General features: G+C 34.8%; 1 protein-coding gene and 2 long non-coding RNA genes across 3 annotated transcripts in view; all 3 read right to left on the reverse strand.

Moving 5' to 3' along the window:
* LOC129000470 (uncharacterized) overlaps positions 1-5410 on the reverse strand; it is an 88676-nt gene extending 83266 nt beyond the window's left edge. Inside the window, exons 1-6 of the mRNA XM_054427433.1 lie at positions 5339-5410; positions 4978-5022; positions 3292-3429; positions 2432-2473; positions 1831-1872; positions 788-838 (exon numbers count right to left, since the gene is read on the reverse strand). Coding sequence (XP_054283408.1) covers positions 788-838; positions 1831-1872; positions 2432-2473; positions 3292-3429; positions 4978-5022; positions 5339-5410 — 390 coding nt within the window. The remainder of the gene's footprint in view (positions 1-787; positions 839-1830; positions 1873-2431; positions 2474-3291; positions 3430-4977; positions 5023-5338) is intronic.
* Positions 5411-11681: 6271 nt separating this feature from the next.
* On the reverse strand, positions 11682-13281 carry LOC128999660 (uncharacterized). The gene is made up of 3 exons (XR_008491313.1): positions 13237-13281; positions 12815-12862; positions 11682-11788 (listed from the first exon to the last, which is right to left on the reverse strand). It is a non-coding gene; the product is annotated as an uncharacterized LOC128999660 (long non-coding RNA).
* Positions 13282-14143: 862 nt separating this feature from the next.
* On the reverse strand, positions 14144-16774 carry LOC128999404 (uncharacterized). Its single transcript, XR_008491291.1, has 4 exons — positions 16729-16774; positions 15545-15589; positions 14927-15067; positions 14144-14182 (listed from the first exon to the last, which is right to left on the reverse strand). It is a non-coding gene; the product is annotated as an uncharacterized LOC128999404 (long non-coding RNA).
* Between the last annotated feature and the right edge of the window lie 148 nt (positions 16775-16922).

Below are 16922 nucleotides of genomic sequence, written 5' to 3' on the forward strand. Positions count from 1 at the left end.
AGGACTAGCAAGTCCTCTCTACCACTTAACCTCTAAAAACATAAATAAACTATCCACTTTATAAGTAAAATTAAATAATCTAAGGTACCATATTATAAAAATGTTGAAATTAAATTAAATTAAATTAAATTAAATTAAATTTAAACCCAAAAGTCCATTCACACAAGCCGCCAACAACCCGCCACACCAGCGCCAGAGACTCATTCATGCCTGCTACTCAAAATCATAGATTTTATCTCTGCCCCAAACCTTGCACGGTTCTCTATGGATTTTATATGGTCAGGAAGAAAATTCCACATTCGAATTGCAGATACTAAGAAAGATTTATTAAAAACTGTTGACCGGTGAATTGGTGTAGATAAAAGAAGAGAGCCTCTACGAGTGGAACGGGTACTGATGTCAGAGATGAAATGGAAGTTATCTGATAAATACTTAGGAATTTTACTGTTGATAATGGAGTGTAGAAGACGGAGGGTGTGAAATTCCCGAAGTTCATTTAGCCTCATTAATGAAAGCAGGTTGAAATAGGGAGTGACATGGTCATATCGTCTAAGGCCAAATATGAATCTGATACAGGAATTCTGCGCTCGCTGAAGTCTGCTAGAAACCTCATGCAATTTAGTTTTGGAGGAGTAATTGTCACAAAAAACATGCTTGCGTATTAAATAAGTATAGATAGATAATTGATACATTTAATTAACACATTGATTTCCTTGTCAAAAAGAGAATAAAATGCAATGTTGTCCAGGGAAGAAATCTAGTTAATTTCTGTAAACTTTATACTCACAGGAAAGTGTGGTGATATTTCCGGAAACAGGGGGTGAATAAGGCCATCATCCTAAAAAGTGTAAATATGTCAAATTTACGAGGCATTTTACTAATCTAGTAATCTATGACTACAGGTCATCTAATCAAACTAGACAATCATAAACAAACTTGCCGGTTCTGTATTTTTAAAACATATTCCAATAGAAATATTGAACATAGAAAATCAAAACAAGTTCAAAAGTGAACTCAAAAGTTTTTTGATCAGAAATGCATTTTACTCTCTTGAAGAGTACAATTTAACTGATGTGAATGCTGATGTATGTAGATAACTGTCAATTTCATAACTGAACAATTCAACAATGTACTGAGTTAGATTAAGGAACTGTGACGCTATTTATTGTATTGCTGTACATGAAACAAATAAAGAAGTTTTGAATTTGAATTACAATGTTTAGGTCTTGTCCATATCATGATCACGAGTTAGATATAAAAATAGATACATTTCAAATACACTTTTTTTCAGTTTTGCTGATTAGCTCATCTGTCATTCAACAATGTACTGAGTTAGATTAAGGAACTGTGACGCTATTTATTGTATTGCTGTACATGAAACAAATAAAGAAGTTTTGAATTTGAATTACAATGTTTAGGTCTTGTCCATATCATGATCACGAGTTAGATATAAAAATAGATACATTTTAAATACACTTTTTTTTTGTTTTGCTGATTAGCTCATCTGTCATAACAATAATTGTCATAAGACTGTTTTCATTATACCTCAAAACAGATATAGCGAATTTAACAGAGATTTAAACCAAAAGTATAAAAAATATTCACAGTCTAGAATACAATTTATTTTCCATTCCAGAAAACTAAATTTAGTTGCAATTTGATTGACAGTACACATGGACATCCTTTACACTGATCAGTTAAAAAACTAATTGTGAGCCTTTAGTAACAAAAGGAGGTCTGATCATTACTTTTCTTGATTGCACTCAGCAATATAAATTACACTATCAACAACAAATAAATTTTAACTGAGTAAGTGACCTTCATACTTACATGTACAGCCACATTGCTGTGTATTGCAGTAGAGGGATGATTCTGGAACAAATTAAACTAAAAATAACTAAGGACATTTATACAAAAAAAATGTAAACATTATACTTTGTTTTAAAATAGTGTTAAACTAAAACGACTGATCGGGAACAAGCTTTGTATGTAGAGTATTGAAATTTATAGATTTGGACTCTGGAGTGAGACAGAAGACATTGGAAGTATATATTTGTAGTAGTATTTTTTTAGCAGAGGAAAAACTACTCTAACTCCTAAATTTCTTATCCTTGTGAATACGTTTTAGGTAGTTTTTTATAGAGGCAGTAGGTTATTTTGTTTTGTAAGATGGGTATAGCATTTTAAATTATTAACATTTATTATTCAAAACACTTAATTATTTACAGAGATTTCTTAAGGAATATAGAACACCATTTTAAACTGAAAATTCAGAAGTATCTCAGTAACAAATCATTAAAACTTTACAATAAACTGAATAATAGGTCTTGTATTTGTGGGCTGACCCATGTATTTTTTTGCTCTAGATTTTGGAGAAATTATGTAGTTAGATGTGTTAAATAGAATAATTAATTAATTATGAAATAATTACCTGTGGAATGTCATGGTTAGTTCCAGCCATTGCTACAATTGCCTAAAACATTGTAAAATGTAAATAAAAAACAAATAAAACTATATGTCCATGTAAAAACAATAATTATTTTGTTGACCTTTAATACCAACAAAGCAATAATTAATTTTCAGCATGTTTCTGATTTGTTTAGCCAGTGGTATATACAAAACTTTTCTTGGTTTGAAGACCTTGGTTTATCCCTGTGCTTAAATCTCTTTAATCACAGTTAAAAAATAATATATAGTAACTTGGTTTTAAATACCCAAGTATCCTTTCCGGTTGCAACTTTTTCTTACATTTTTAACATATTTTTGAATCTTCAGTTTTGTAACAAACATAAATATTGGTATGAATCATATATCTAACGCTTGTTTTACTATGAAAACTCTGAAAAAACTTGAACAATATGACATGACTGTTCTTGAATAAAGTAATGGTATTGAAATTCAGTTTATAATTTAACAAGTATATATGATACATGCTTTATAAATACGAAACAAAATCAAATCAATATATCATTTATTTGGCAAAAAAAACAGACAGTTAATTTCCATCATATTATGATCTCTGTATACAAAAAATTTCAATATTATTTGACTTTCTAAATTTAATACAATTTTCTGGAAAAACTTTTAAAAGTAAGCAAAATTATCCCCCACAAAGGAGAATTTACTCCAGTGTGTGGGAGAGAGTCTTTCAATTTTTTTTTTTTAGATTTTTGAAAGGTGATACACAAAAGAAAGAAGAATGAATGTACCAACCAATGACTAAATGAATATATTTAACTTGCATTGAACAATTTGTGTGGTTCCTTTATGAAAACAAATTATAAGACTCACCACTGTGTCTGAAATCCCACTTAGTTTATCCTTCTTCTCCTTTTTCTTCTTCCGTTTCTCTTTTAACGTTGATTTTGCTTTCTTTTTCTCGTTCTTTTTTGCCTTGTTCTTTTCCTTGGCCTCTATTTTGTTGTTGTCCTATAACAAGTTGAAAATTGTTTGCAACAAATGGATATAAGTTTTACAGGGTCTTTTGTGTAACATTTCTTTACTTTTTATTTCAAAATATTAAATTGATGAGGCAGAAAAAATTATTTTGTGTCATTAAATAAACGTAATTGTCGGTTGTTATTATTATTTTGATACCACAGTATTAGGAACATTTTAAATCACATTAGTTCAGAACACTTTCATGTTCAAGATTGATTCATGGGTCCAGAGCTGACGTGTGGTATTGCTTACAACACAGCACGGAGAGCTGTTCGCCAGTGGATAAGCATAGAACATCGAAGGAGCTGGGAAAGAACAGAAGGCAATGTACAGTCAAAGAGAATGCTGCAGACACCTACTGGTGCGATAGCGGCAGATGCCCTTGGACTGAATAGGAAGACCCTGCGGAAGGTGGTTGGCTTCATTAGCAGCCATTGGGTATTCCGTGGACATCTACACAAGATGGGAATTCAAGTTGAAAGCCTCTTATGTAGGAAATGTGGAGAGGAGGAGGAGATAGCCTTCCACGTTATATTTATGTGCCCAGCCCTACAAGGTCTGCGCATGAGATCCCTTGGCCTATCGACTGGAGATGAAAGGGAAGAACGGGTAACCATAGTCAAAAGGATCTCATGGTTCACAAAGGACCTGGGATTTGTCGGAGAATGAGGACCTGTGAATGAGAGTGCACAATAAGCTGTTCCAGCTGTGCTGTTGTTTCTCCACTGTTGAATAATGTTTGTCTGAAATCAAATAAAAGATATGTGGTGCAATGAAACATACTATGTTTGCTTCTATGAGGGTTATCTGTACATTAAGGTCTCCACCGAACCATAGCGGAGGAAGCTTTCAGATTTGCAATAATCTTGAATTATAAACATTTTTATTTATTTTTTTATGAATGTTTTTACCAAGACTGGTTTGCGATTATTAACCTATCGTTCAGTTAGTACTCTAAGAGGAAGAAAGATCCATTCTTGGATCGTAAAAAGTGTCAAACTATTGTTTTAATTATTTCTTTTGTTATATGGAGGAATAATGGTGAATAAAAACCAATGTTACTTTGCACAAATATAAAGATAGTTTAACATCTATTGTCAACAATAGTTCCTTAAACAAAATGTGTAACGGTCTTAAACAAAAACCTGGACATTTCTTAATTAAATAAAATGATTAGGTACCTTATCCAACCACAGTTGTTGGTATGACAACTAGTTTCATTCCTTTTCAGAACTTTTTCAGGTCATTGTATGCAACCACATCATCAATGTATTAAATACATTGTGTTACGGTATGTCAAAAGATTCTTAAATATATTGTCGAAATCACAATAATGGAAACTTGTCATGTTAATAAAATAAATCAAATGGAATAAAAAGTGATCAAACTGGATAAAACTGTAAAGGCTAGCCAGCACTGTGGTATCACTGTCACTGACTAAATAAAACTGGAAATTTCAGGACTATTAAAAAAAAAAACTTATGAATTAAGGAAATTCACGTACAAATGCTAGTAACTTAATAAAAATAAACCGACCTCAGGATGATCCTGGCTTGGTTGATTCTCAGAGAAGAGATTTGGCTGAAACACACACAAATTGACCTTGCGTCAGATTGCTGGAAGAACTACTCACAACATTTTAATTCTATCTGTAGGAGTTGTTCTGTTTGGTCTTGAAAAAATACCAGCTGGTGTTGGGGACATCAGCAGTTTCATTATTTGTAGTTAAGGTAATAATTGTATTGAGCGCGTTCTGGGAACATGTACCGGTGCACCGGTGCAAAAAATGTGTCGTTCTGGGAGACCGGTGAGTTAACCTAGCAGACAGCTATTTCCTCTTTTTCCTCCACCGGTGCAAGAATTATGCACTGGAGAAATTGTACGGTGCATAATACACCGGCGGCCTCTGATTGGTCAGTTTCTTGGACAACGACAACAGCATGCAGCTACGGCAAGATGGCGGGTCCATCGAATAATATTCATCAGTTTTATAGGTTATGTTGCGTAATGAGTGAACAATTTATTCTACGAGGGTGTTACGTATTACGTATTAAGTGAATAATTTTCAAATAATTTATTCTGTTAAGTTTGTTTGGTTTAAATATTATGAAGTAAATAATAGGTGAATGTGTAAATTATAATCCGATGTGTACCTTAAACCGGTGAATAACCGTTCTGAGATACCAAGACTCTTGCCCGGGTGCGGTACCGGTGAATAAATCACCAGTTAATCTGCACCGGTGCACTGGTACATGTTTCCAGAACACGCCCATTGAAGTACGGTATACAGAGCAACTGATGAGTTGAGAGTAGTAGTAATCAATTGATGATTTTGATCATAAATATTTCCATTTATGATCCACACTTTGGTGTGTATTTTAAGGTGAATATGAGTAAATGACAAGTGTAGAATTGCGTGAAAAGGTCTGTAAGGTTTTGTTAGTGACTAAAACCAGCTATTTCTTAGCCAGGATCATTTACAACAAGTCTAATGATCAAGGAAAGCTGGGTCCAGTTTTGAACTGACTTTTCTCAGGATCTTATTGTTGAAAATGCCTGCCTTTTCTATTTATTTGTAATAGTCATACAGATGATATGAATGTTGTTTTTACTATCAGCTGTCTGTTACGTTGTCCAATATTGTTCCTTGTCATGAAAACATTAATGAGAAATACATTTGATTATTTTATAGTTTAAATTCGTTTTTTCGTTGTAGTTTTGCTTAGATTATCCCTAAACATCTCCACTTGGGAGAATAATTCAAGAGGTTATGGGCCCAGCATCGTTTTATGTACATAACAGTGTTGGGAAATCTAGTCTACTACGTACACGGTAAGAACAATTTATACTGACGTATTTTTCTGTCTCAATTGGTATATCTTTCGATCGAGTTCGTCCAGCTCTACAAATGGAGTACGTGAAAGGTATAAAACCATTGAAAGGAGCAGAAGATTGGCCGACGTGGAAAGATCGAGTGTTGGACGTTCTAGAGTTGTTCGACGCGGTTGATATCGTCGAGGGAAAGAGACAAAAGCCTACCCTCTCTGAGCCTCCGACTAAAGCCGAAAAGGAAGAACTTCAGAAATTCAACAAATCCACGACTCAGGCAAAAATAGTCATTTCTCAGTGCGTTAGTGATGATCTACATCAACGTATTTCCGGAAGATTATCAGCTAAGGAAGTGTGGGACATTTTGATCGAGCAGTTCGATAACAAGGCAGAAGATGAGTTGTTTCGTCAGTGTTTGGATTTCTTCAGTATGGAATGGGATGATACAGAGGATGCCCCGACCGTGCTTTCAAGATTGAAGAATCAAAACCGCGAATTTGCAGCTGGCCTCAAAACGCGTAACATCCAAACAGTCGAAGATTTTCTTGAGCTCCTGTTTGTGTCTAAAGTGTTACACATTTTGCCGAAGCGTTTTGAATCGTTCAAGTCTAGCTACTTACTTATGAAGGCAAACGAGAGCAAGAAACTTGAAGATGTTTCATCTGCATTGATCCTTCATGAGCGTAATGTTGCTCCTACGTCAAAAGCTGGTGACATTCTTAATGCCACAAACAGCGGTGGTCAGAAGAATAGGAAACCAAAAGGTGACACTTTGTGCAAATACTGTTCGGGGAAAGGTCATTGGATTCGCCAGTGTTCTAAATGGAAAGCTGACGGCAAGCCTGCGTATCCAGCTCGAGCTAACGGCATTAGCAATAGTTCAAAAACAAGTGACACTAATAAGAAGAGAACGAAGGGCTCGCAAGTTAACGTGACCGACAATCGAAGTGCGCTGATTTCCATCAGCAGTGACATGAATATCGTGACCACGAACGACCAGTGGTGGATCGACAATGGCGCTACGCGGCACATTACGTCAAATCTGAGTTGGTTCACGGAGTACAAACCTTTTCCTGCAAACTCGAACGCAACAGTAAAGGCGGCGGGAAAGGAAGTTATAAAAGCTCTTGGCAGTGAAGTCGTTGAAGTAGCGAACTATGAAAATGGAAAACTGGAAACGTTCACACTCAACGATGTATGGTATGTTCCTGACGTTTCTCGTAACTTAGTGTCCATTCTCGCAGCTCATGATCGAAACCCTAATAGCAGGTTTGAATCGACTAATACCGAGTGTCGGTTCACTATTAACGAACAAACTGTATTCAAAGGTACTCGAAACTGTGGTGGAACTTTGTATCGTGCCTCATTTCACACAGTTCAACCATCTGAGGTTTGCGCTAATGCAGCAGAAGACAATCGCATTCTGCAGTTATATCATGAGCGCTGGGGTCACATGGATAAACGCTACGTCCGATCGAAGCTCGAATCCGAAATGGGTATCAAAGTGCCAGCCAACTACGAGATCTGCGAACCGTGTCAGTTCGGAAAGGCACACCGTCTACCATTTGGAACACGAGAACGCCCCTCAGCCCCCGGTGAGTTGTTATCCGGTGATGTTTGCGGCCCGTTTGACCCATCCTTTGGAGGTCGCCGATACTTGATCGTCATAAAAGACCACTTTTCAAGGTACCGATACTGTTTTGTCGCAAGGGAAAAATCTGCTGTGAAGGAAGCGTTGCGTGAAGTGCTGGCTAAAGCACGCACAATTGGTCATCACGTCAAAGAGTTTCTCAGCGACAACAGTGGTGAGTTTGACAACGCTGAAGTTCGTCAAATTCTCAGAGAATATGGTGTTAACCAACGTCTGACAGCGCCGTATACACCCGAGCAAAATGGTGCTGTAGAGAGAGAGAACAGAACAATCGTCGAAATGGCCCGGACCTTCAAGTACGCCAATCCAAATGTAACTTTTCCTGCAGCGATCTGGGCGGAACTTGTCATCACTGCTGGCTACGTTTTGAACCGAGTGGGAAAGTCAGCAGTTGCCAAAAAATCACCCTATGAGCTCTGGTTTGGTCAAAAGCCGAGGATCAAACATCTGCGAGTGGTCAGCTCAAAGTGCTACGTCCATGTTCCTGTTCAGAGGAGGCGAAAAATGGACAAGAAAGCTGTGGTTGGTTACCTGGTTGGATACGATGGCGATGAACGATATCGAATCTACGTCCCAGAGAGAAGAGATATCGTAGTTTCTCGTGACGTCGTTTTTCAAGAAATCGTTGGAGACTGTGACAAGAAAGTTGAATGGCCCATCAAGATTGAGAAAACCAATGACGTCGAAGAAGATTGGCAAGAAGTTGAAGAGACTATTGACGAGCCTAGTTCTCCAGTGAAGGGTAATAATGCGCCTATACCGACTGAAGACCCGTCAAGTAGCAGTAATAGTGCAGATGGAGAGTTATCCAACGATCCTGCAACTCGGCACTCGACTCGGGAAAGAAGGCAACCCGAGTGGCTGAACGATTACGTCTCGTCTAACTTTGCCGAAGTTCTTCTTGTTGACGATGAACCTAAGTCTTACACTGAAGCCATCAGTTCAGAAGATAGTGCTGAATGGAAAACAGCAATGGACAAAGAAATGGCGTCCATGCATAAACACGGTGCATGGGAATTGACCGAACTCCCTCCGGGAAAGAAGACTATCAACAACAAGTGGGTCTACCGAATAAAGCGCAATCCTGATGGAAGTGTTGACAAATATCGAGCGAGATTGGTCATCAAAGGATGTGCGCAAAGACCTGGTATTGATTATGCCGAAACCTTCAGCCCGGTTGCTCGTCTGGAGGTCGTTCGATCAATATTGTCCATCGCAGCTGTTGAGAAGATGGTTCTACGGCAGTTTGACGTCTCAACTGCGTTCTTGTACGGAGACGTTTAAGAAGAGATTTTTATGAAGCAGCCTGAAGGATATTCAGATGGGACAAATCGTGTTTGTTGTCTCAAACGCAGCTTATACGGCTTGAAACAGGCACCTCGATGCTGGAATAAACGGTTTGACGACTTCATGAAAGGCTTAGGATTTCGACAGAGCCGTGAAGATCCCTGCGTCTACATTTGTCCTACCCCTGCTGGAAAAATCATCGTTGCACTCTATGTTGATGACGGATTAGTCGCAGCGACTAGTCAGACTGAAATGGATTTATTTATTGGGCAACTTCGTTCACAATTTGAAATTGTTGCTAAAGAAGTGTCATACTTTCTCGGATTTGAAATTTCTCAAAGTGATGGTGATATATTTGTCTGCCAATCAGCGTATATCAAGAAGATCATTTCTCGATTTAACATGGAAGGATGCAAGCCAGTACTTACTCCCATAGAGAAGCTCACTGCTCAAACACCAGGGAAAGCCTCCGATTTTCCATACCGATCGGCAGTTGGAGCCCTACTTTATGTTGCTCGTGGTACTCGTTTTGACATTGCATTTAGTGTAAGTGTTCTATCACGTCACTTAGAAAATCCTACACAAGATGATGTCACCAGAGCAAAGCGTGTTATACGCTATTTGACCGGCACTGTGGACCAGAAGCTAGTGTACCAATCAAAACCTAAAACACGTCTACTGGAGTGCTATAGTGACGCGGACTTTGCTGGTTGTCCAACTACAATGCGTTCAACAAGTGGAGTTATTATTAAATACGCGGGTGCAGCAATAACTTGGCTTAGTCGTCGTCAGGAGTTAGTTGCGGACTCAACTTGTGAAGCTGAAATCATTGCAGCTAATCTTGGTTCAAAAGAAACAATCTGGATTGCTCGTTTGTTCAAAGAACTTATAGGATTGTCTGCTGTTCCTATCCTGAAAGTTGACAACAAATCAGCAAGAAAACTCTGTGAAAACCCCGAGTTTCACTTTCGTACAAAACATATCCAGCGGAAGTACCTGTTCATTCGAGACAGGATAAATATAGGTATGCTGACTGTAAAGCACATCGGTTCAGAATATCAACTAGCAGATATACTGACGAAGCCTATACCTCGACCAAGACTTCAAGTTCTGCGAGAAAATCTCGGACTCTCGGCATGACTATGCAAATAAGGGAAAGTGTTGAAAATGCCTGCCTTTTCTATTTATTTGTAATAGTCATACAGATGATATGAATGTTGTTTTTACTATCAGCTGTCTGTTACGTTGTCCAATATTGTTCCTTGTCATGAAAACATTAATGAGAAATACATTTGATTATTTTTATAGTTTAAATTCGTTTTTTCGTTGTAGTTTTGCTTAGATTATCCCTAAACATCTCCACTTGGGAGAATAATTCAAGACTTATGACTGAGTATCTCTGTGACTCATGATTGATTGTTCAAAATATCAACAAAATAATGGAAGCCAACTTAAAAATTGGAAACAGAATTGTGATGATAAACAAGTTTAACAATAATTAATATGTTGCCTGTGTGTTTGAGTAGGTAACATTTTATGTCATCCTTTGCATTTCACCAGCTTGAGTGGTATCTTCAAAGGGTCTTCTTAAGTTATCTTCTTATCACTAACACTATATAGCTTAGTCCATAAGATATTACACAAGCTGGCAAATGCATAGGGTGGCACAAATCTTACATATACCTACTGAAGAACATGGACAAGAAAAATAAATGTAACCTAACATAATTCAAGTTCTTTATTCTGGGACATCAAATAAATATTAGCAATTTAATTATCAAATGTGAAATGGTAATCAATAGGAAGAATATACTTCATCAAACATGTAAAAAGTGACTCTGAGCTAAAACCTTTCTAGCTAGTGTCCAAAAATTTCCCTTTTGATAGTAGTACCAGTTTTGAAATATGCTACTAGGAAAACTTATTAAAACTTTTAATAAGTAAATTATAGTTTTGTAGGTTAAAAAAAGAAACAATAAAGCTACATAATGTTATTCTATGTAAGCCTTCACAAATTTCTCAACTTGCACTACTTGCAATTTTCAAGTGGATTTATTGAAAAAAAAATATTTCAACCATAAGTAAGGGTCGTTTGTGGTCCAAACCATGGCCAATGAGCAAGTGATATAAATCAACCTATTTTTTAAAAAGATATCAAAATACAGCTTATAATACTGATAAATAGTTCACTTAATTTTTAAGATGAAATACGAGGTAAAAAGGCACCTAAAGTCAATTCTCGGTATCACCGGTTCTTGGGAAAAGTACCGATTCCAAGAGCCAAGGTTAAAATGTTGACAGGCAACAAGAAATATATATTAAATCCAATCTAAATGTGTAACTCAACAAAAAATGAAAAAAATATTATTGGTTAAAATGGTAATGGTTTAAATACATTTCTTTAAGACTTACAACTAAATTAATTTCAGGAACATAGGAAATAAACCTGAACACACTTCACACTGTTTATAAAAATGTAAAATAGATTTAAATAAATTGTTACAAACATCTAAGTTTAGGTATTACGTTTTGCACCAGAGTTTGCATAGGCATTTCCAAGAGAAATGGCTGGGGAAAATCCTAAAACATTCACTTTGATTAGATTTTTTGGAAAATGAATTAACTACGGATCGTAAACATGATTCATGATATAGATATGGATATGGATGATATGGATATGGGTTATATGAAACATGATATGGATAATGAAACAAATTACACTTTAGGACACAAACTTTGATGAGCAGAGGATAAGTCATTTAAAAAGGTATCAATTATCATTTATTGAGACCCTAGATGCGTATTTTAACCCAAATATGAATTAAGGATGAGTGTAGAATGGAGCGAGATGACCTGTGTAGCTTTTTTAGTTACTGACTAAGACCGGTATTCTTTTAAATACATCAGCTTGTATAATTGATGACTTAGATTTTTAAATGCAGTGATCTGGTTTGAAGCAGTGCAAAACTCATTAAGTACTCATATCTTGGTAGTATTATCTAAACAATTTTTGTCTGGTAATGTATCTCTCTTGTGTATTATACCATAGACAAATAGAATAAATATAGACTATCAAAGGAAGGTTCCGGCGCCCACCGCTAGGAGTGCCGTGTAGTTACGGCGCACACCACTGCAGGCGAGGAGCGCAGGAGCCGTATGCGACCGGCAGACGCTGCAGCGGTGTGTGCCATAACTACAAGGCAAACCTATGGGTGGACGTCAGAACTTATGATAACCGCAGCACAGCTGACGGTCTATATTTATTATTTTTGTCTATGCTTATAATCCTACAATAATTATGTATTATAATGTTTAACAAATCGTTATTATATTGTGCTTGTATTACTGTAAAAAAATGTTATCCCAGTATAAATTATTTGTTTTAATTTTAGTATTTTTGTACGTTTTGACGTTGATTTAAGGTTAACTCTAATAGTTTGAATCTCATGATGATTCCATCAGATTATGTTGAAAAACGTCATGTTATGAAAAAATTTTAGTTTGTTCTTGGTGTGTTTAAAAGGAATTACAGCAAAAAAAATTAATTTTTATGTTAAGAAGAAATAGATTTTTATGAAATCATTGACTATAATATTTTATACTTACAGGGAGGTGTGGCGAGACTACAGAAAGCTGCGGATGACCTAGGTTCTTCTAAAAATACAAGAAACATAGATAAAAAAACCACACTTGAGGAAAAAAATCTTAACATTTTTAATCATCAATTTTCATCTTGCAATGAAATAGGGTCTGCATATAATACTTTAAAAAACTATTTAATCTCTAATTCTGACATCTACTACCGTTTTGCTTGTTGTCCAAACTGAAAAATTTCTCAACCAAATAAAGTCATTTGAAAATTTACAGGGTTTTTTACCACTTATAATATGAAAAACTTTAGTTTCTTCACTTGCATTTATTACTGCACATGTTTATTGTACATTGTTCAAAGCACAGTGGAATATGTACATCAAAATAGAGCATCTTTGTGGATAGTGAAATCATAATCAATTAATTGTAGTACTCACATGTGCATCCAAAGTCCTGGGAACCACGACTGAAGGCTGGTTCTGAAAAATTGTTTTAACAAATAATTCTTAAATGCATACAAGTAAAAAAATTTGATAGTATAATTAATAATAAAATCTTAGTAAAACATTTGCATAAACTTTACATAACATGTAAAGTTTATGCAAATGTTATGTTCATGCAAATTTATGTAAATTTTTTTACAAGTATTTATATTATAAAGTAGTTATGATTTGATAAGTTACAGGAAAAAACAAAGCCTCAAGAATATGGGCCGAAATGTTAGCTGACTTTTGGATCAAAGCCATCATTGTCAATTATTTCCCAATAAATGTTTTTTTTTTTCAAATATTGTTTTCTGGAATTAAAATTTTAAAACTGAACATGGTAATACCATATCAATAACCAACAAGAATAAAACATTATCAAAAGATTCCATGTTAATCGATAGCATATAAAATATATTGACAAGATACTTTCAACCATATTATTTTACAGTTACTTCACTCTGGTTGAGACATTATTTTTCATCATTTCAGAAGTAAATACAAAACTAAACAAAGACTTGGTTAAAAAGGAAAAAAGACACAGTTTAATTTGTTTTCATTTTCATTTTTGGAAACAAACTTATTACCTTAATAAACTAATATTATTAATAATATTAATATTTAATAAACTGCCAGAAGACATAACAAGCTGCCAAGACAAAAATATATTTTAAAAAAAGGCAAAAAAATTACTTGATAGAAAAGGCTTACTACAAATTGGAAGAATTTTTGGAGGAGTAAGAGAAGATAGGCACTACCAGAAATACATTTGACGGCCACTGCTGGAAAGCTACTAGTGGGATCATCACGAGTATAGTAAGTATAATAAAAACTGCACCTTATTAAATAAAATAATTACCTGCAGGTTTTGATTGTTCGTACCAGCCATTACAATAGCCTGTAAAATTACAAACATGAATTAAAACCAAATAAAACTTGTTGAGGTGTTTAGACAGTTATTAATATGGTGAATATTTTAAATGGTAACATCACGCTATGCAGTGTTGATGTATGCATAATATGCAGACATAGCATATTATTGAGATAGATAATATATAATATTATTGAGACTCCATTCTTTTATATTAGCAAAGCATATGCTTGGAGATAGGTATATAATAAAATACTTCTTAAACCCTTATTCAATATATTTAAACTTACTCTGTCAACTTTACTATTACAAGACTGGAATCATCAATTTGATTTTAAACTGATGATAACCCATTGACTGATAGAAATTGATTGTAATTTTAACACATCTTACGTGCATTTACCATCTAGTAATAGATTTCAGTATAAGTATAAATAAATTGAAGAGTGTTAGATAAGAAGACGTGTCTTGTTGTATAGTTACATAGGCTAGCTTACATCAGCCCATACTGACTTCTGGACAGCTAATGACATACTTGTGTGAAATTGGATCATAAACCTTTTGGTAATTTATCCTGATTAATTGTTATACCGATTGTAAGATGTTTTCACTATATGAAAGCTACACAATGAAATATAAATATAATGCATTGCTATTGGTTAATCATAAACAAAAAAGTGCTTCATAGTAAATATTTAATACCTAAAAGCTAACGCTAGTCAAAGTTAACTTCTTCATCTTTACCTAAAAAATTAACAGTTAAAAACTTACTGCTGATTCCGATGCCCCTCGTAGATTTTCTTTCTTTTCCTTCTTTTTCTTCCGTTTCTCTTTCAGCGTCAGTTTAGGTTTCTTTTTATCGGTCTTATCAGTACCCTTGTTTTTGTCTTTAGCTTCTATTTTGTTTGTGTCCTATAAGAATGAAAGAACATAAGCGAATGAACTTTAAAAGTGACTGGAAATATGTTACACTTTCCATTGGCCATTAATTTTTCCTGACACAAATTTCAAAAACTATACATAGTTTTCTTATTTCTTAACAATTTCTATCCACCTACTGTGCACTTTGTTTACATTTTCATGAGCTAGGTTTCAGTCTTTAAACGTTTATCAAGCTTTAGACTCAAGACTGCTATTCTACTGTAGGTATGGCATTTAATGAGTTTTTACAGCTAGCTGATGTGAATAGTAAATGGTGATATTTTTTTCATCTGACTTGAATAAGAATTATATTTTAAAAATTAAAATTGTATAAACATATTTAACTTACTAGGGTGTAAATCTTCTACAGAAATCTTAAAATAAATATGCGAGTCTGGGAAATTTTTCAAGTAGGATTTTTATTGATCTTATACCAATAACAAGTTATGCAGTAAAATAAACACCTACCTCAACATTACTGTGGTCTGGTTGATTATCAGAATGGGTGTTTGGCTACAACAAACAAAGTAGGTGATATAATATGCAGTGAAAGAAATGAATCTAGATTTAAATCTAAATCTTTAGTGGTTAAAAGTTTTGAGGTGCACTAGCAAAGAATTCACCCATCCCGTCAACTTCCATCAGTTCTATTTTTTTAGGTGGGTCTGTTTTACCACAGCCTCATCAAGAGGTGCACACTGCACAGTATACCTGACCAAGGCAAGGTTTGAACCATCGACCCTGCTCTCTACTCACTATTGAGACAAAACCTTAGACCGCTCAGCCAATGGTCAGACTTAAGTCTGCTGCATTAACACTGCTGGTTGACCCCAAAATTGTTTTCCAGGCTGCAGATTGTGCAGGAATAGCTTTCAATAGTTTTTATTCAGTTATACAGGGTGTTTTTTTTTATAAAACACAACCAAACTAACAAGTATAGAGTGTCACTGTTTAGGGACAAAACAAGCTAATAAGTTGGTAGTCCTGCTTCCCTTTCTTCATTACCGATCAGCTGATATGCCTTTGATGCATTGTTGTCTCAACAGCTCAGTGCTATAGGAATTATTTTTAATAAGACTCAACATTGTGTTTTGGAAACTTCAAAGATTATGTAAGTTATTGTAGAAGAATTACATTTAAAGTAAAAATTCGTTTTATATAAAGAAAGGTTTGCAATTAAGTTTCCAGGGGAGATTTCAGTTACGAATTAATCATATACAGGTTATAAAAATGTGAAGATGCCATATTTATTTTCTATAAATATGCATTTACAAATCTTGAACATGGGTTCAAGATTTATTAATGCATCTTTGAGAGAAAACTGTGTTTAGGCATATTCACAATCAATTCCCAACAACACTTAACCAGATAACAATGCAACAATAATTATCAGCTAGCGGTAATCAAGTAAAAAATATCATTAAAAATAAAGCATAGCAGCCAATAAACAGACTTGTTTTGTCCCTAAACTAAATCTTTTGTATAATTGTAAAATTTTGATTTTTTATAAAAACCCACCCTGTACTTGCATAGATAGTTGTAATTAGAAGTTTGGTTATGTCAGTCTTGCAACTGATATATTGAATGTTGGAGTTGGAACGGTTTGGTCAAATAATACAAACTGTTTAAGGAAAAAGTAATTGCAAACATACCCCAAAATGACTCGGGTCAGGGAGATGGTCGGTCGGGTGATTTACCTGAAAAATACAAATGCTATTAAAAAATGTGAAAATAAAATAAAACTAAGTTGCATATTACAAGATGTTTTTATAAAATTTAGATAAGTTTTAAAATAAATAAAATACCAGACGTAAGTAAAAAAATCTTAATTTTAAAGGCTCCGAGT

Source organism: Macrosteles quadrilineatus, unplaced genomic scaffold, assembly GCF_028750875.1.
Source record: "Macrosteles quadrilineatus isolate MER2022 unplaced genomic scaffold, UCM_ALF_1.0 Scaffold_8__2_contigs__length_117827958, whole genome shotgun sequence".
Taxonomy (NCBI): domain Eukaryota; kingdom Metazoa; phylum Arthropoda; class Insecta; order Hemiptera; family Cicadellidae; genus Macrosteles; species Macrosteles quadrilineatus.